At 46.8% G+C, this 21643-nt stretch overlaps 1 protein-coding gene across 1 annotated transcript in view; it reads right to left on the bottom strand.

The window, feature by feature from the left end:
- The window catches only part of LOC144800408 (vitamin D3 hydroxylase-associated protein-like), a 387916-nt gene that overhangs the window by 98826 nt on the left and 267447 nt on the right, over positions 1 to 21643 (bottom strand). Inside the window, exon 11 of the mRNA XM_078671679.1 lies at positions 7260 to 7359. Within this exon, the coding sequence (XP_078527805.1) occupies positions 7260 to 7359 (100 nt within the window). The remainder of the gene's footprint in view (positions 1 to 7259; positions 7360 to 21643) is intronic.

Here is a 21643-nt window from a genome sequence, read left to right as displayed (position 1 = left end):
ACTAGAGGAGAGGCTCTGACACCCCACTACCCTGCCAGAAGCAGCAGGATCAGCAACAGGAGTTTGTGACGGGATCTGAGCAGGAGGACCCAAATGAGCGCATCCAAAGAGCGGTACAGCACACTAACTGCCCACCATGACCGATGGCTGTAGACCTGCGACAAGCTTAGCTGCACTGCACCCTACAGTTCAGCAGTACTGGAGCGGAGCATCCGGCTAACCAACCGGCAGCAGCAGTCAACAGATCCAAACAAGCACAACGACATCACCCGGAAGACGGCTTGCTCCCGCCCAGTGGCCAATACAAACTGCACCAGGCACAGTAAGACACACCCTCAGAGAAGAATGCTCATAGAGTGGCCCTCTGCACCCTGCAAGTGAGAACAGCCATGATGCCGTTGAATACAGCGATGTCTCCAGGTAGCTCCCACACCCAAGAGTCCCAAGGTGCCCTCTAGCTGCACCAGCGCAAACCAGCATCAGAGAAGAGAGAGTGCTGCCTGCCACTTCTGCAAGTACAGGGAGAGACTGCCAAACCCTGCAAGGAGCCACAAGAAGCTCAGAGCTATGCACGAATAGCCACCACCAACAAGAATGGACGACCAGCTAAGACAGCGATGTCTCAAGGGAAGCTGCCCCCATCAATAGCGCAAGAAAGACTGGTGCAGAGCACGCACCACACACTTGGCTGCCCAAAGCCACCGCCAGTGAAGAGGTTGCATCACCCGCCCCTGCTGCTGAACAGGCACCACCGCCAACCACACCACAGGCACCCCAAGTGCCAGAAGAGTGCGTCCAAGAAGATGACAAAGCACGCAAAGAGCACTCAAAGACAGAGGCGCTCACAAGGCTGCGCCAGTGAACAGTGGCAGCACGGGCAGACACCCGAGAGATAGAGACGTCTCCACTAGGAAGCACTGCTGAACGCAGGTAAGAGAGCACCCAAGTCTCTACCACCACAGCAAAGCCCCGCAGTGGGCCGAAAACCACACGCAGTGTCCTCCCACACACTGCCTCAAGACAGAGTCAGTCGCGACCCAAAACAGGCAAGAGAGGAGTCACACACCCCACGTGGCAGGCTGCCACATCTACATGCGCTCCAACAACCACCAACACGTGACCGGACGTCATGTCGCCCAGCAAGCAAGGAGCACCCCGCAGCGAAGGCAGATGCCACGCAATGACAGTGCCACCTCGAGGTCCAAGCACAATGCCTTCAAAGAAAAGAAGAGAGTGACAGTCCTGTTACCCCGAAAACCGGATGAACACAGGTGTGCTGAACAGACCAACAAAGAGAGAAGACTAAGGACTCACAGCAAGCCACGAGCACACCCTGACAGACCAGACAGCCACCACGGCGGACCGCGTCCCAGGGTACAGCCTCACGGATGAACTGAACGTAAGCCGCAGCAAGCGCAGACCGCGTCTCATCCCAATGCTTCCGGAGGCGAAGTCCATCCCTGAGCGTCGGCAGTGTAAGTCAATCGGCATCCCTGCTCCTGTCTGCAGATGCCACGAGTGAAGATCAGCTCTGAGTGTCTGCCCTCACACAGCCTCAAGATGGAGTCGGCAGTGGCCCCAAACAGGCAAGAGAGGATCCGTACACTCTACCACCGAAGATCAACCTTAACAAGACAGAAACACCTGGCTGCTAAGCCCCTCCAGAAATCCAAACTCTCCCAAAAGTCAACACCACCTGTCATTCCAACTCACCACATGGCTGGCAACCGCAATCAAGGCAGCCGTCAGCACCTGCGTCAAACACCACTACCAGAGCACAAGTGGACTGGAGTCCTACACCGTTATCACACTAGCCGACTAAAGAGATTAGAAGCTACCTGTAAACCTGGCCTACACCCGAACTGCGGCAGTGAGTGCAAGTCTTGGCCAAGACTCTTCCACCCATGAGGGTTAGGAGTGCGACTAAGTAACAGCTCCTCGGCGGTCCAGCAGCAGCCCCCAGACAGCACACAAGCGGCCCCCAGCGCAGCCCTCCTACAGTCCTGCAGCAACCCCGACGACAAGCTTCCCCAGGAAGTGGAGCGAAAAGAGATATTGCCCCACCAACAGGTTATCGGCCACAGCCAAGCAGTTCAACAGGGACAGTCGGTCCAGCAACACCTCTGTGAATTCTCACTTGGGACTGATGGTATGCAGCAGAAGTCTCCAAGCCAGCGGTCGTGGCCTGAACCCTTCAGGTTAAACTACGGGTGCCCGCCGAGAATGTTCTGCTGCAAGCAAGGTCACCAGCCCATGTCTGATGTCGTCCTGCCACCTGACTCGAGAGACTGATGGACCCTGCAGTATTTAGTTAATTGTTTATCCCCACAGGTTGGACTAACACTTTGTTTGTTCCTCAATAAAGTTGGGGAGGAATGTAATGTCCTGCGAGACATGTTCTAGTGTCCCACAGAAAGCTGTCATCCCAGCCACTCCCTCGAGGGCTGGACACACTGCACACCCACACTGACGTGGCCCCGTCAATAAAAGAGCCCGAGTGCACGTTCTCGTGGCCAGTTACTGTAGCATACCTCCGGTGTCTGTTACTCATTATTATGTGGGCCTAAGGCCCAACATTACAACTCACAGGATTTTAATTTATGTGTTTTAAGAAATGAACTTAATTACATATGCCACATAGCATTTTTAGGTGCGTTTCTTTAGCCTTGCCCTTTTTAAAGACCTCCGACTTCTTTCTTTCCACTTCAAGAACTGTGTGGAACTGAGTTGAACATTAGGACCCGTTTGTCATTGTTTTTACTTACACATTGTTGGCATCTACTCTATTAATTAAGGCTGTGATTTGGCTGCACCTCAAAGTATACACTACGTCAGAGAAAGTGGAATTTTCAACAGTAAATGTTGCTGTACCCACAATAATGTGTTGCATAGATAAACTCATAAAAGGTCCCAAAGGCGAGACTGATCGCATTGAAAATGCTTGTTCTTGTTACTGTCCAGGACACCCAGGCTTTTACATGTAGGCTACTGCAGCTTGGAATGACCATTAACTGACACTTTCCTTGTTTGTACAACAAGAAGTTTTAACTTCCATTCCTGCCCTACGTTTCTCAGGATGTAGTGTGTCTTCCTAACCAATAACTGTTTAGCAAACTTTGGCCCTGGAAGGTCGATACAGAGAAACTATACCAGCAGTTCTAGAAGGATTTACATATTTAGAAGTCTAGTAACAAATAATGAGGATGCCTTCCTATCCAAAAGTCTGTACACCATTTTGGACAGCTTCAAGAACAAGATTAGACACTGGAGGGGTCTGCCCCTGTGTATTCCAGGCCAGGCCCCAATGTTTAAAATTATCACAGTGCCCAACTCCTTAAGGCTGCCGTGAGCCGGTCGAGCTGACGAGCTCATGGTTACGCACCTGCGCGCCGCGAGAGGTATCAAGACCTGAGAACATTTTTGGCAGCCTACGCAGCAGCCCCATACACACGCCTATTCCCTGCTGATGAGAGGTAACGACCTCGAAACATGTGTCCAGGGATGGCCAGCACAATGGTGGATATACTCAACATCTTTTCAGAAGCGCACATGCTGGAACGAACTGCATTTACCATGATGCCCAGGGGCCAACCCGCTGGTAGGAGGAGCAGTGTGCGACCATTGGATTTTTGTTTATTAGTGCTCCCGTGAGCCGGTCGAGCAGACGAGCTCATGGTTACGCACCTGCGCGCCGCGAGAGGTATCAAGACCTGAGAAAATTTTTGGCAGCCTACGCAGCAGCCCCATACACACGCCTGTACTCTGCTGATGAGAGGTAACGACCTCGAAACACATGTCCAGGGATGGCCAGTACAACGGTGGATATACTCGACATCTTTTCAGAAGCGCAGACGCTGGAACGAACTGCATTTACAATGATTCCCAGGGGCCAACCCGCTGGTAGGAGGAGCAGTGTGCGACCATATTGAATTTTTGTTTATTAGGGCTCCCGTGAGGCGGTCGAGCTGACGAGCTCATGGTTACGCACCTGCGCACCGCGAGAGGTATCAAGACCTGAGAACATTTTTGGCAGCCTACGCAGCAGCCCCATACACTTGCCTATTCCCTGCTGATGAAAGGTAAGGAACTCGAAACAAGTGTCCAGGGATGGCCAGCACAACAGTGGATATACTCGACATCTTTTCAGAAGCGCACACGCTGGAACGAACTGCATTTACCATGATGCCCAGAGGCCAACCCGCTGGTAGGAGGAGCAGTGTGCGACCATATTGGATTTTTGTTTATTAAGGCTCCCGTGAGCCGGTCGAGCTGACGAGCTCATGGTTACGCACCTGCGCGCCGCGAGAGGTATCAAGACCTGAGAACATTTTTGGCAGCCTACACAGCAGGCCCATACACACGCCTATTCCCTGCTGATGAGAGGTAACAACCTCGAAACACGTGTCCAGGGATGGCCAGCACAACGGTGGATATACTCGACATCTTTTCAGAAGCGCACACGCTGGAACGAACTGCATTTACCATGATGCCCAGGGGCCAACCCGCTGGTAGGAGGAGCAGTGTGCGACCATATTGGATTTTTTTTTTCTCAACTCCTTAAGATGTTCCAAAACCCCCCTTACAGGATCTCACCACAATTCTCCAAAAAGCTGGCAGCAGAAGCTGCTGGATGGACTCTGAACTCATGAAGGGGATATAAGATGGTGGCATTGCGCAAATAGACAGCCAGAAATATTACTGGGCATCACAATTAGTTGTCACCGATGACTGGGCCTTGGCACAACAAAATGAGCCATCCTTGAGAGCAGATAGAGTGGCTATGGGAGAGAAGGGCTACCCAGCAGCCCTATATGGACCCAAGATGAGGCCGGTCCTAACTGCACATTCCGACTCAGTGAATAGAACCTGGAAGGAGGCTACTTGATACCCGGGAAGGGAAAAGGACTTTACTACTCAAGCCCCACTATGGGACAGTGCAGCGCTGGCCAAAGTGGGAAAAATGCAGAAGTTTGCTAGATTGAACAGGTTCGGAATTAGCAAACTGGGATACTTGTGGCAAGATTCATCCCATGGGAGGGGCAATCCTTTGGAAAAAGTATCAGATGGCCGAGATGGAGATCTTTACTTACCTCCAGATACACCATGCTAAGTCGAACCACATAGAGGAGCAAGTGGAGATCACAGAGGTGTCCATGCTGGAAAACCACCTGCTGTTGGAACCCATTTCGAAGAAGGCCATCTCACTGACTTATAGAAAGTTGAATGTAACGGATAAGCTACAGAGGGACTGGGAAAGGGACCTATGAGACACGGATGAGGCGGAGTTGTAATAAATACTCTGTGGCCCCGAGAGATAGTGATACCTGTATGCTTCCACCTGGTCGAGTTGCAGATTCTACTTAGATCCTACTACACAAAATGTAGGTTGATTAGGGTGGGAAAAAGTATTGGATCTCTGTGTCAAAGGTTGCAACCAACCGTGAACTTTTCTCCACGCATTATGGGAATTGCCAGTACTGGTCTGCTACTGGGAGGCAGTATGGGAGTTCCTGACGTGTTTCACTTAATCTCAGGTTGAACCCTCTCCTAGAATAGCGGTGCTTAATGTATGGGAAGATGAAACACATCCACTGAACACAAAAAATCACTGGCTTATTTATAAGCCACTTGCACCGCTGGTGTGGGAAAAGTGAAGTAGGGATGGTGCAAGAGGCTTGTAAACAGCCCACCTCCACGCTCTGGGAATGATAGTAGCAAGGATAAATGTGGCCCAGAAATGGGGATCCGATATGCTTCCAGACTTGAACTCCTTGAAAAAATAAATGGATTGGTGTATGTTGGTGGAAAGACAGATCTTCGAGGGGAGCGTTTGCCCCAAGAGGTGGGAAATAATTTGGCAGCGATGGCAAAGGTACAGAGGGCTATAGAGAAATGATTTGTGTCGTGAGAGGAAAGGGGAGACAACCGATAACATAGTGGAGAGGGGAACAACAAACTGGATCGAGAACTTCAGCAAGTTCTGAAGGGCATGAGAGAAATTAGTTACTGTGACGTACATTCTTTACTGTATAGTTATTTTGCAATCTTGGTGACTGTGAGCTTTTGTAAACACAATCAAATGTATTACAAAAAAAAGATTATCATTCTTATAATAATTTACATTAAAATAAAAAACAAATGCTGTATTATACAAACTTTCTGCACAGATATTCAGGGGTGGCTCTCAACTTTGTGAGGAGAGACCAACTGAAATGAATTAAGTGTATTTTTCAAGACATCATTGCTAACAACTGACGATGGACTTGAAAATGGTTAAGTCTGGGTGCTCTTTTTAAGATGGAGAGTTTGTGTTATGTTTACAAGTAGGCTGAAGTTAGTGTGTGTGCTACCCACAGTCTAGAAATTGAGGATTTAGGAGAAAACTCAGTACAGACTGTCTCTGGCCCACTGTGTTGAAGACAGTTTACAGGTTAGTCAGTCTACAGTATATTTAAAAAGTCTGCCTGGTGGTGAGCTTCATGTTTTATTTGTGGTTGAGGTTTCCCAAGATGGAAAATTCTAAGGATGCATTTTATGGAACCTGATATGCAACCTCCAGTCATTAAAGCTAAACATGCAATTCTTGGCTACAGATGGGTTACTTTGAAACAAAGGTGACGGAGATACCGTCCGCCGAAATATAAATCCCATTGTATCCTACGGGATTTATATTTCAGTGAATAGGCTATCTGTCACCATTGTGACAGAGTAACCCGTCCACCAAGATCTAAATCAGGCCCTAAGTTCCTAGATCAATTGAATGGAACAATATGTTTACATTTTTGCTGCATCACCCTAAAGGACTTTTTGTTCTTGCATAGAAGTAAGACACAACAGGCAGCAATGGGAATGCCCGATTAGACTTTTTGTATCAAGTGATTTTTTGGTGGGAAACAACTTGATCAAACTGATTTTAATGCTTGTGGATGATGTTTCCTTTGTGCCCTGGGTTCGCACCATTGGATCATGCAAAAAAAGAACACAGTAAATAACTAACCATGGAAAGGTATGAAGGAGGATAGCAACAATGACATCTACATTGGAGTAGACCACTTGTCCACAGCTCACCAACATGCACCATTAAAAATATGAATCTTGTGCCTTCTTGTTCTGCTGGCATGGAGATAGTTGATTTTTATTACCATCTTGCTTAAATAACATATCACTAAGAGGTCCACTTAAATGTGATATGTTTGTAATCAATATTACTTTTAACTGAATGAAGTCATAACTTTATTCAGACCTAGGCCTCACCTTACCATTGGTCTCAGGATGAAAGACAGGATCTTCTTTGTCCACCTTGAAAGCTTGTAGATGGAGATCTGGGGTTGCAAATTGGAATCAATAATATCCCCATGACTGTGAGAAATAATAGTAAAGATGTTTTACTGTTAGTATAGTTTCTGCTTAGTTTTAGTGTTCCATTTTTGAGTAAATAGATATTGCAAGCCTTATTAATAGGAGTTGTAATTGAGCTTACTTGCAGTATTATGCCACTGTTGTTTGAAAGCTGTAACTGCTTGCCCAATTGTTCTCTTGAATATGTCTCTAATTTGCAACAAATCAACTGCCACCCTACATTGTTTTTCCAGGCTTAACCTCCAGTGTCCCTGAATTAAGGAATAATGGAATCCTCGCTATAACGCTGATACCCCATAACTCTTTCTAGCTCCACTTTGCCAACGGAGGTAGGTGAGAATGATCAATGATTCCATCAGTCACGTTTTGATATTGTCACTGATAGCAGTGGTGGCACAGCCCTCCTGCATCCCTCCTCCCATATTTCCTCTACAAACCCCACATCTCATGTCTTTCTCCTCATTTGAACTTCACTTATCTCGTTCTTTTACACTTTGCTCATTGCATTCATGGCCATCTTCCATCCACAAGCTCCCTTTGATTGTTTGAATAATTATGTTAACTCTTTCTCTTTACTTAGTACTTTAGACCGCCTCTCCTTCCTTTCATTTTGTTGACTTAAATTACTACATCGTTTCTAGCCATGATTCCTCCTCTTTCCACACTTGAGTACTACCAACTCACACAACTCAGCATTGCTGTTTACTACTCTGGTATCCATCTTGAACTTATCTTTTTCTCTTCTACAGTACCTTGTATTTTCTTCATGCGTGTTCTGCAAGCAGACTAGCACCTGTTTTAGTATTATCTCTTCCTGGGCATTCACTTCTCTTTACCCCTACCTTTTCCTTCGCATTCACCTCTCTCTACCCCTACCTTTTCCTTCATGACATATGCGTTGTTTATGTTACTACTCTTCCCTCAATCACCCTCTTGTCCCTCTGATCACTTGGTTCCATTCCATCCACTTCCTGCATTCTTACCATATCTCCTCCCTTTCACTTATTGCATCACCTGTACCCTTGACATTTTCCATTCTCATACCACCTTTACACATTCTCATAAATATCCCTGCCTCCAGGTAAATATTCTTAATTCGTATGACATAATATGGAGTGTAGGTGTTAATTTATTTTTCTTTCTAGTGACCCCGTTTTCTTCAATCCTTTTTAACTCTCATCTTATCCACGCTGAACATTTTCTCTTTCAAAACCTAATTACCTCTCTTTCCTTTAACATTTACCGCCTGTACTAATTTTTAATCAAGTATTTTTACCACACTATGCCGCTCTAGCTTCTTCCACACTGACTCTATATGATTTCACTACTGTATTTACTTTTAAAATTATAAATATTTGCTCCATTTCCACTACTCCCCCAGTGCCCCTCTACCCACGCCACCTCCCCAGCACACACCAGGTTCCTCCTCCATAGGCTTTCCTATATGTGAAGTTGAGATACTTATGAGGACTTTTCTTCATAAGAATTGACCACAAAGCAAAAGAGAGAAAGAAAAAAGGGAGAATAAAGAATGAAAAAGAAAGACATGAAAACGGTGACAAAGAAAAAGGAGAGATAAGTGTAGTGTACACTGCAAGTGTAGGACTATGCAAGAAAGCGGCATGAAAGGGAATCAAAACAACGCTGCCTTGGTTTTCGGCATCCCCGCCCTCATCAGAAAAACGTTGGGCCACTGCACTTAATATCATTTTTGATTTTTTGTGATTGAGCACTGATGCACTCCATGAACTAGATTGCTTATGGAAGCTTAATTACATATTAGATTATCAATAATTATCAATTATGCCCATTATATCAACAACAAAAGAATGAAAGCAAGAGTCAGACCTGTCAGGATTTGAAAGTATCAGTTGCAGGTTGAATTCACTGAGCTGTCATATTGGATAACCATTTCAACTGAGTGGAAATGCTGATTTGTTTCCAGGACAATATTGGGGACAATATGTAAAGAGTGTGCTTCGGGCACATGTGGAAGTACTGCGCTCTTGCCGCACGTGCTTGTGGCCTACCAGCAGCTCACACCCAGCCCACCCACACAGAGTCATACACCACACACTCAAGTGCTATTCAGGACTGAGATCATGAGCGGCAGATCCCCTTTCATTTATTGTCTCAGCCACGCACGGCGAAGACAGTGCCTGGTGACGTATGTCAAGCTACTAAGCCCCAGAGGCTCAGTACATCCCATTCAACCTCCGATCATTTGATTGTCATTCATTATTCACACACAAAGTCTCTCAGCCTCTGACTGGGTATGGGATGGTGCCGCATTCCCTCAGGTCAACCTCTTCCTGTGGAAGGACCATTGGATTCATCAGCTCTTGCTGGTATGGGCCCTGAGAGGGTTCCAGAGATGGCATTACCTCGGGCTGCATTACTCAGTATCTCTGACCAGTACCAGGTAATATCCCAAGTGTCTTCTTAGTCTGTAACAGGGTGATGAGAGGGAGGTGCTCCTCTCCATCCGTCCCGACTCTCAGTATGCTTGAACCAGGAGATGTTGCAGGTGACAGTTTAATGGCCCATCTGGGCTGTGATCATGGCCCCACGTACCCTTCTGACTACCCATGTCTCTCTCTCAAATAGGACGTGAAACTTCAACCCGGGACGACGGTCTTTGATTATCAATGTAACCATTCTCCAGTTTTTGAGGCTAGCTTTTCTGGCTCGGGTAAGCCTCTCATTAGCTGTGTTGCTCCGGGCCTGAGTTCCATCCAAGTCCACTGGGGCCGGGCTCCACCCTGGTCCCGTTGGGATGCTGTCTTTGACTGGCCTCTGAAACAGTAAATTAATGGGGGTACACTGGATTGTGCAATGAGGGGTATTGTGATACATCTGCAGAAATCGATGAGAACTCCACTCCAGATCCTCTAGTTATTCCACAGCAATTTGAAGCACTTTATTCAGTGTTCTCATGAACTTTTCCACGGTGCTGTTTGCATATAGCCACTAAGATGTTATGTTCTTGGGCTGAATTCCCAATAGTCCTAAGTACTCCTGGAAATTCAGCACCTTGATGTACCAATATGGCAACAGTTGACCTGCCCAACAGTCAGTCCTTGGCAAAGGGCGAGGTTCCATGACCCGAAGATGCTCATCAACTGTTTGTGGTCTGTGATTACTCTGAACTCCCTGCTATATACATATAGGTGAAAATGGTGACATGCCCATTTTATGGCCAAAGCCTTTCTCTTGACCTCCACGTACCATGCTTCTGTCACTACCAGGGCCCTGCTCACAAATGCCAGTGATGCCCACACACCAGGCTATTGTTCCTGGCTTAGAACTGCCCACAACCCATCCGGGCTGCATCAACCACCAACTCTTTGTTTATATCTGGATCCAAATATGCGATTGCGGCATACACCAGACGCTCCTCCTTGATGTCATCAAAGGCTTTTTGTTCTTCAAGGCCCCATGGCCACTTGGTTCCTGTCTTTCTGAGAGCTCTCAGTGGGTCTAACAGTCTTGCCAAGAGTGGTAGAAACCTTCCACAATATGTGACCATGCCCAGGAAGCAACTAGCAAGAATGAAGGGACCCCCTCAAGAAATAATGGTGGTCAGAGGGGAATGAATAAGCACAGAAGTATAGAGTTTCCCTCATTGACCATAGTACTTCAATAGGGAAATTCTTCAAAATCCATTTTTAAAGTACACTTGTTCTTGATTCGTGTCCAGAGGGCGGCCGACACGACGGTTAGGAGAATGACAGATATTAGCACGGTTTCAAGTTATCAAGTCGTGTCTGTATAAGACGGTGACCAATTATGTGAACATGATGACTTTAATATAAATTTTAAAAAAAAGTTTGATTGGAAGTATTCCCAAGACCCCTAAATCCCAAGGTATTCACCCCTTGGAGACAAGAGGACATGAAATGAACTTAAAAAAACAGATGGTTTCTTGTAAAGAGTGCTCTTTGACAATTGGATTCCAGTGCGTATAGGGCTGTGTTGCCTCTTGAAAATTGAGAACTCGGTTCGTTTAGTGTAAAATTCCCCTGGGAAGTGCAAGCTTATATCTGGAAAGGTCCTGAGGAAGGTGGTTTATTACCACCGAAACGCGCGTCGACCTAGTGCGGAATCTCATGTCATCATTGAGATTTAATTCTGGGCAGAAATTCTTCTTTGTCACATAGAATTCGTCCATGTACAGATATAGAGTGAATGTATTTGATGAGAGTATGGTTGGATGGTATGTCTGCTGAGTGATTGTCTTGTATCTAGGGGTATGTGTTTTTTGTAGATTGCTTTTGTTTTTTATTGTATACTCATGTATTTCTGATAGTAAATTCCTGTGATGTATGTACATATCATATTTATGATGGAATATGGCAAAATAAGAAAAGAAATACCTTTTGATACAGATAAAGATTGAAATAAATATAAAAAAAAGTTTTTTATAAAAATGAAATAAAAAGAAATGTTTTGAGAAAACGAAAAGTATAATGTACTGTTTTGTGGCTGTCACAAGTGTACTTTAAAACTGTATTTTGAAGAATTTCCTTATTGAAGTACTATGGTCAATGAGGGAAACTATACTTCTGTGACCATACCCAGGATGCTCCTCACCTCTCTGGGGTTTCGAGGCACTGGGGCTTATTTTTTGGGGTCTACTGGCAGACCCTCCCCAGAGAAGACAAATCTGAAGAATTAAACATTTCTCTCTGTGTGACGTTAGTTCAATTTCACTCATTTTCTGAAGGGTGACTTTTAGCTGTTTGTGGTGCTCAGACAGGGTCAACGAATAATTCAGAATGTCATCACTAATACTCAGGACTCCTTCCAGCCCCCACAGTGTTTCTTTGATGGTCTTTTGAAACACCTCTGCGGCTCAAGAGAGCCCAAAGCTCAGTCTCTTTAAACACCTCAGACCCAGGTGAATGGAGAATGTGGTGATATACCTGAAGTCTGAATTTTTCCAGCGAGTGATATCCTGTGTTCAAATCCAACTTTGCGGACCATCTGACTACATTCAGGCCAGCGATGAGAGGTATTGCTCCAGGCTGCTTGGGTTTCTTGGTGATCACAAGAAAGGACACCCAAGGAGTAGGCCCATCCACTCTCTCAATGACTTCCATCTTTTCAAGTTTATCCACCTTCGCCTCCACCTTAGCCCTCAGATGGAATGGAATCCATCAGTGTCACAGCGCGGTAGCCTGCACTATTTTGTCACTGTGTAGCCTTACAGGAGCACCACAACAGCACCCCAGGCCTTTGAACACATTTGGAAACAGATCCAAATGTTGTCAATTTGCAGATCTTGTACCCACTCCGCCGGCCACACGCTCGACCCTATCTTCTCCACAGGCCCCCACGTCTCCTTCAACCACACCACCGAACTCCACTGGACCCACCATCACAGCATCCACTTCACCTTCCAAAAACCCACCTCACACCACTGCTCCCAACAGATGCCTCGCCGCTGCTGGAGCAAAGTCACCAAAGACCAGCTAACCACCACCCTTGCCCAGAGCCCACCCCCAAGCCCACCGACGCTGACACCACCACCCGCAACCTCAGACAGTGGGTCAACGACTGCGCCAACACCCTCGCCCCGTTCAAGAAACCCTCCAACAGTCACACCAACAAGAAAGCCAGCTGGTTCACTGAAGACCTCCAGGCCTCCAAGCAAACCTGCTGAAAGCTGGAGAAAAACTGGCTCCGGAAATGTACACCGGACAGCTACGCAGCCCACAAAAACGCCACCCGCAGACACCATCGCTTCATGAGATTAGCCAAAAGAGCCTCCTTCAAAGACCGCCCACTCAACAATGCACACAACAGCATAGAGCTCTTCAATATAGTCAAGGAACTCTCCAACCCCAGCTCCAATACCAACCACATCCTACCTTCGCAAGACCTGTGCAACTCGCTGGCCACCTTCTTCCATCGCAAGATCGCAGACATTCACAACAGCTTCAACAACATGACCGCCACGACAACCACTGAAACCCCGACCCCACGACCACCATCCGCACCAACCACCTGCTCTCCTGGACCAACATCAACGTCGATGATACCACCAAGGTCTTGAACACCATCTACTCCGAATCTCCGTCAGACCCCTGCCCACACCACATCTTCAACAAAGCCAGTACATAATCGCATCCCACCTACGGAAAGTCATCAACATCTCCTTCGAGACGGCAACATTCCCGGAGAGCTGGAAGCACGCTGAGATTAACTCCTTACTCAAGAAACCCAAGGCGGACCCCAAGGACCTCAAGAACTTCCGGCCCATCTCCCTGCTCCCGTTCCCGGCAAAGTTCATCGAGAAGACCGTCAACAAACAACTGACCTGCTACCTCGAGGAAAACAGCATCCTGGACCCGTCCCAGTCCGGGGTCTGCAGCAACCACAGCACTGAAACTGCCCTCATCGCTGCCACCGATGACATCAGGACCCAGCTAGACAGCGTAGAAACCCCGGCCCTCATCCTCTTGGACCTGTCAGCTGCCTTCGACATAGTCTGTCACCACACTACGAACACACCTCTATGACGCCAGGATCCAGGAGAAGGCCCTAGATTGGACCACCTCCTTCTTCACAGGCAGAACTCAGAGCGTCCGCCTCCCCCCTTCCGAGATCATCTGCGGTGTACTCCAGGGCTCATCCCTCAGCACAACACTGTTCAACATTTATGTGGCACCGCTCACCCATGTCACCCGGCTGCACGACCTCAACATCATCTGCTATGCTGACGACACCCAGCTGATCCTCTCGCTCACCACGATCCCCCACACCTCCAAAACCAACCTCCACGAAGGAATGAAAGCCGTCGCCGATGATGAACAGTAGATTGAAGCTGAACTCAGACAAGACGGAGGTCCTCATCCTCAGATCCACCCCTTCGGCCTGGAACGACTCCTGGTGGCCGACCGCACTGGGAACAGCTCCAACACCCGCCGACCAAGCACGCAACCTAAGGGTCACCCTCGACTCCACCCTCTCCATGACTGAGCAGGTCAACGCCGTCTTTTCTTTACAAATGCTTTGATTGATTGATTGATTCTTGGCAAAACATACCTACCCTAGGTCTTTCCCTGTGCCGCACCCCAGTAGAGTGCTGTCTCCTTCCTTGGCCACATGAAACATTGTCATGACTTCTGGATCCCCATGCTGTACTGCCACATCCATGGTGCCTGCTAGGGGATTAGGGTCTGTATCTCCATATGCATAGATCCTTGAATGGGATGGCCGCAGTGGTGGTCGGGGGCAGAGACACATGTATTGTCACTGGTTCACAACATTCACCGATGCCCTTGTATCGGTTAGAATGCGCACCACAGTGCCCATGATTATGAGGTCACCAATGGGTTGGGGATGCCTCCCTCGTGGCCCTGGTGCTGCAACCAAAATGTGGAATACCTCTTCCTCATTAGGATCTTCCTCTTCATAGTGGGCCTTGCCCCTACTGTCCTAGACCCCCTGCTGCATCCTAGAGGGAGGCCATCAACTTCAAGCTCAGCACCCCTTGTCACTGCTTCTGCATACCGTGGCAAAGTGATTCCTCAATTGGCACGTAGAGCACATGCGTCCATCACCAGACATCTATCTGTTGGGTGGGCTTCTCACCCACAGTTAACACATGACGCTCCCAATTCCGGTCTGCCCATCCCTCTCTCTGGTGGAGTGAGGGTCGTAGGGCATGTTGGGTCTCCACCTTGATATTTGCTCCACCCCTACATGAGGGCAGACCTTCCCCCCGGTTGAGGGAAACTTCCATTTCATCCACCCTTACAATTAGACAGATTATAGGTGTGTGCCACCAAAGCATGTCTTCTACCTTGATTCCCGGCTGTCTGAGGTTCAGTCTTCTGAGGGTCTCTGACCAGCATCCTTGTATTATCTGTGCCCTGACTTCCTTCGACTGGTTGTCATCAGTGAATGCACTTGCTAGTGCACACAGAATGTACCAAAAGACTCCTCTTCAGGCTGGCTTGCCTGCTGCAGCTTGACGCATTGAAAATTGGAGTTTGTCTGAGGGTCGAAATGCATGTTGAGCACAGTGATAAGTCCCTGACAACCCCTAGTGATCGGGAAGTGCTCAAACAGTTTGTAAATACATTTCATACCACTCAAAATGCAAGACTAAGGACCTATTCACCTCATCATCTCTTTGCCCTGGTGGACCTAAAATAGTTCTCCAAATGGCCCACCCATATCTTCCACCTAGGGGCTGCCATTGCCGCGTCCGCCAACTCGCTGAGCAGTGCCAGCACTCTCACAGTGACTGCCTGTTGGCCCTGTCCTGCCCTCCTGGCTCCTGCCACTTCCGCCATCCTTCTTGCATCATCTGCCATCCAGTTGCCCTACATCATTGGGCTGGTGTGAATTCAGTACCCCTTGAACACATGGGGTCCTGCCTTGATTGCCGATGCGGTGTGAGTAGCCACCTCAGTGCCTGAGAGCCACCCTTGCCTGCTTCAGGCACACTCCATGCCTTTTAGACCCTGGTGACCAAGCACAACCTAGGATGACCGCACTGGCACTCAATCACTCTCGCCTTAGCCCCACAGTCTTATTTGCCTCCCCCTTTGTGTTCCTTTTCTCTCTTCTTCCTTTTTTTATGTGTTTTGCAAATGTTTATTAGCAGAAAACTCACAGCTGCACAACATCTGCTGTCTGCGATTTCGGTACCCACTCACCATCGAGGTGACAATCCACTCATTGTCACTAGGCCCTTGAGGACTGCTCAGCGAGGAACCACCAGTCCAGTGCTGCGTTGTGTGCCTCATCGGTTAGCCTACTTGGCCTGATCCTTTCCCTTCCGGGCAGAAGCTCCACCTATTTCACCTTCTCTGCCGAGCCACAAGGGGTCTCCATGCTCCACCTCTGTGCAGTGCGGATCCCCGGCTGCACACCACATACAATAGGTGTCACCTGATACCTTGCTCCAACATGTGCTGAACAATTACTTGCCAATGTGCTGTGGACGCTTGTGGGCCTACTGTGCTTGCAGCTTGCTAGTAGTGTGCACCCAGCCGACCCCGTGGAGTTATACAACACACACTCAGGCGGTTTTTGGGACTGACCGAAAGCGGGCAGATCCCTCTTAATTTATCGCCCTAGCTGCACCACGCCAAGACGGTGCATGGTGACTTAAGTTAAGTTACGGCGCCCCAGATGCCCAGTACAAAGAGAAGCAGCATACTAAATTAAATAGCACTCATGTGCAGGAGACTCCAATTGATACATTGCTTCCTGTGATAGAACTGCATTTGTTTGTGACACTCTGGGCACCATCTGTCAAAATCGTGTTGCCCAGTGAACCACAAATCTCTTTGAGATTTATCTGTATCAACTTAGGTTAAATCCAATGCTTTTCATAGAAGGCCGGTGCACCTCCACACATTTCTGAAAGGTTAGTGTCAGCTTCAGCACGTATCCAGTGCTCCACATGACCAAAGATAATAAATGAAACTAGCTCATTAGTCTGGTGCAATACTGCATCATTGGTGATCTAAAGTCATAGATGATTTTTACATTGATAAGTTAGATTGAAGAGCCTTAGATATTATCCAGTGGAATTGACCAGTCTCTTGTTTGCCCTATTTTTCAGAAAATAGGGGAATGGAGGGCTTGGTGTCTAGGTCTGATTTGACTGGCTATAGGTTCAGAGGACAATATGGGTTTTCACATTTTTTCTGAATGTACGGTTCTCTTAGGATTCAGGAAAAGGTGAATGGACACAGGTAGAACAAAAACAGACACACAGAGGAACTCCCTTTTTCTTTCCATCAGTGTGTTCTTGTTTTAATATCTTCCGATTGAATATTCCAGTGTTTGACTCTGACCACATGTGAATCAGATAAGAGAGACAAAACAAATTAAATTGATATTAGGAAAAAGACAAATCACAGATGATAAAAGCACATAAACATTGAAGTGGAAAATGGTGTCTATCAAGCTGCTAAAAGATGAGCTCTGGAAATTCAAGATCTCATTACGCTGTGAAATAGGAAAATACAAAATGCAGCTCTTTAATGTTTGACACAAACATGGTGCATTGCTGGGCAAATAGAAACACCATACTTCTAAAGGGACCAAGATTAGAAATAGTGTTCATGTTTATTTGACGTGGGACCTTCTTACAGAAATCCCAGGATTTGGGCTCTGGTTAAATACTAGCTTGTCATGACCTTACAAAACACTGAATGTTTGGTCATTTCAGTTTTAGATATTTGAACCTGCTGAATGCTCTAAAAGTGGCTGTTGTAGAGCTAACATTTACATTATGCACGTTAGACTTATCGAATTGTCCCCGTTACTAGGCCTCAAAGGGCCTGAACACCAGATTCAAGCTCCAGTCTCCTGAATCCACTGCCAGGAGCGATGCAGCCCCTCCCGCATCCCTGACCCTTCGCTTACTTCTTGCCGCGCAGCGCGGTGCCCGGCCTGGCTCTGCCTGCCTGTCTGCCAAGAATATGTTATGCCTACAGTTATCAGTTCAGCTCTCCGTCTTCACATTCCTAAGCTAACGAACCGCATAAACATCTTCAGCTATAGTCTAGTCTTTCTGTCTCCATGCAAGTGAATTACTGTATTAGTATCCATAGAAGATTCATAGCACACGCAATACATGAAGAATATATGCATGCACCAGCCTTAGTGTCAAGTAGCCTTTGCTCTGATGACTTTTAGATTCTATCAACATGTACTCCAAACACAAGATACCAGATATGATATAGGTACATGTCGTCCTGACATCTTAGACTTTAGTCTCCTCTTCTAGTGCAGAAGTCAGAGCCCCCAGCTCTCCCTAGTTGCACGTCATGGCCCGTTTGCGCGCACCAGTAGGTTAAAGGTTCCAGCTGCCCAGGTAGCCCCCTCCATGTATCCACCCATTTATGACACTTCTGTGACGTCTTCATCACATGTCTACGTACACGCCTTCTTTGTACGCCCATTTGTTTTTATCTTACGTTTGTCACTTGTTACGCCTACTGTATTCAATGCAATTGTAATGTTTGCCTATATATACTATGTAATGTTAATGAGACGTGGCAGCTGCCATTCCATGCCATTCTATTTCAGGCTGTTCCGATCCTGTCCCTTCCCTTATGCCTGATTAAAGCCTGTTCGACTCAGATACCCCGGATCCTGCCTCTTATTTATTGAGCTATCTGTTTTATTTTATGCATAGAAAAATAGTACCGGTAATTAATTATTTATTTACCACATAATGGCGCCCGAACAGGGACGAGCCCCTTCCCCACGCGCCGGCGATGTAACGCAGGCCCCCTGACCCTTCTACAGCCGTGACGGAACTCTACCGTGCACGTGCAGATATTTCTGCTTCATCAAGTCTCCCTCAGGCCCACGGAGGAGATGGAGACTGCGGTCCGGCATCCAGACGAGGCGGTGAGGAATGCGGTTCGTCCCGACCAGAGCCCAAGCCGAGAGAGCAAGGTCCGAGGTATCCGGAGGCCCACCTGTTTCTGAAGCCCGAAGTTCGAAGCGCATGCGTAGTAACCAGACGTCGTAGCAGTCCAGTCCAGTCCGAGGCCTTCAAGTTTTGCTTCCCGGTGAGTACCGTTGCTGGGGGAGTATCTAGACGGGGTCATTAGTTTGTCTCCGGTCCGATGGGTTTGGGTACACAGATCCAGTCCGACGTGTCCATCTAGGTGGATACGGTATGACGTGTCTCTTTATGAGACCGGTATGTTCTGTACTGTTTTAGCAGTGCATCCAGTAATTCTAGTAAGTCCGTTTCTCGAGAAATTCAAGTGTTATGTTTTTCAGTGTATTAGGTAGTATTCTGTTCGAACTGTTATTAATGTATTTCTATGTCGTGGTATGAGTGATTTGTTTGCCATTTCATTACTGTGATTATTGTGTATTGTGTTTAATTCAAGTACGACTCAAATATGCCTCTGTTTTCAAAGTTATGTCAGATAAAAACCAGAAAAGGGTTACTCGAAGAAGCAGTTCCTGTCCCTCCTAGGGACAGTCCTGGACACTTTATGTATCACAAGCATGGCTTAGATGCCGTATTATATCTAGACTTATGGGTGGATTATACAAAGAATCTTGAAGAGAAATATAGATGGCCTGTATCAGGTACATGGGATGCCGAGTGCATCATGAGAGTAGAAGAAGCATTATGGAAAAAGAAAGCCAGACAGTCCCAGAAAGATGCCATAGAGTTATGGCGCAAAGAATCTCATAGAAGAACCGAAAAAGAATTTAGAAAAGCAGAATTAAGTAGGGAATCCTCAGAAAAAGCCCAAGAAAGGGAACTTCTAGAAGAAGGTGAACGAGTTAGAGCAGAACAATCAGACAGACAGAGAAATGCCCTAATTAAAGGTATGTATCCTCTTCTCGCCGAGGGTTTGCCGAAGGCGACCCCGGAAGCACCCCATAATTTACCGCCACCATTAGTCCCGACTAAACTACGTCATAAACCGACTGCAGCTGAAATTTTTCTTTCTTCCTATTTAGACGACACTGTCCCAGAATATGCTAATACAGATCCTACTCCGCCAGTCCAAGTTCAAGTCCAGCCTCCTGTTAATGTAATTCCTGTGCCTCCAGTCGTTGGTCCTGTCCATGCGCCAGTCCCCCAGGATCAACCCACATTACGTACTCCTACTGTACCAGTCACTTTACCAGCACGTACAGTATTAACAGACGATTCCAGTTCAGGAGGAGCAGGGGGAGGTACTCCTATCACCCCGCCTCAAACAAGGCGACGGACGCTCAGAGATGTAGCGTTACAGCGTACGCCAAAACTGGCTACGTATGACGCCCTCCGAAAGTATCTTACAGAGTGCGGACCTGATTGTAGATATGATCCAGTGCCAGGAGAAGATAGCATGCTAATATATTCCATACGTTTACGTCGAGTTGCAAGCTTCTTGGTTACCATATCGAATATGGAACCACATCTAGACAGAATATACCATTTTATTCAAACAGGGGAGAATCCAGAAAGTATTCACGAAGCTATGGCACACAGGAAAGTCGAGATTCAAGGCATGATTTAGCAATTTCTGATAAATTGTTTAATAAGAGAACAAGATTATCCTGATAAAAACAAAGAAGATATGAAAGTCCTGACAAGATGGAGTGACAATATATCAGAAGGAAAACACAGAACACAAAATTGTATAGAATCCATGTACAAAAAGATCCGTAAAGAAATAATAAGTATACACAAGAAGGAGGAAGAAAAGAGAGTAACCGAGAAAGAGGATGACTCTTCAAACGAAGAGGTAGACAGCGAGAATCCCGCCAGAATAGCGTATGTAGGTAGAACTAGATTTTCCGACAGACACACACGCCTAGATTACAAGAAAGTTTTTCCTCCTTCCGTACCAGAACAGTGTTCTCTTGAACAAATATTCCAGGCTACAGATAAAATTCTGAAACTACGAATAGGTTATAGTGAACTTAGTACCATGCATGAACAAGAACTAGCCCGATCATCAGTCCGATGGGTTAATGATTCTGCCACGTTTCCAGACGAAGTAGTGGCCCAAATGTTTCTGAAACTGCCCCCAGCCGAGCAGCGACTGGTGGGTATGTATATGATCCAGCACCTCATTACACTGTATGAGGATCAGCATTCTGATCCAGGTCCTTTACATGATGTACTGAACGAGTTACTCCTAAACCGATGGAAAGGTCTAGGTACCGATTTAATTAGCGCCATTTTAGAACAGCGCCACAAATACAGAACGTTCCTGAATCCACATTTTGTTCCTGTTCCACCCCCAGTAAGAAAATCATTCTACATAGACAGACAGAATCCGTTACGAGAAGTGCATCCAGTTAAGGGAGCGGGAGGAAATCTCGAACGAGTATTTGTTTACACCCCTATCACGAAAATAGAACTTCTAGAAATGAAAAAGTTAATACCCTGTCACGATAAAGATCCAGCAGGGTTCCATCGAGAATTAAAGGACATGCTCCGTATGGGAGAATACACGTATCCTGATATCATTAAAATGTTAAAGGTCCTGTTGCCTGCGGGCATATATGAAAAACTCAAAGAAAAAGAATGGGAGGTGGGAGAGAAAAAGATAGATTGGACCGCGTTAGAGACCGAAGATAATGCACGAGTCCCAGGTACTGGTCTTGGGGATAAAGCCAAAGAGTTGCCCGAACTGTTAATACAGGTCTTGCCAAGATTACTAGCCACGAAAAAGGAAGATTGGGATGCCATCTCAGCCTGTAAACAGAAACAAGATGAAGACACTAGTGATTTTTATTCTAGATTTGAGAAATGTTTCATTATAAATAGCGGTCTGAAAAC

Source organism: Lissotriton helveticus, chromosome 1_2, assembly GCF_964261635.1.
Source record: "Lissotriton helveticus chromosome 1_2, aLisHel1.1, whole genome shotgun sequence".
NCBI lineage: Eukaryota > Metazoa > Chordata > Amphibia > Caudata > Salamandridae > Lissotriton > Lissotriton helveticus.
Note: the sequence above shows the minus strand (reverse complement) of the source record. Positions and strands in the feature narration are given on the sequence as shown.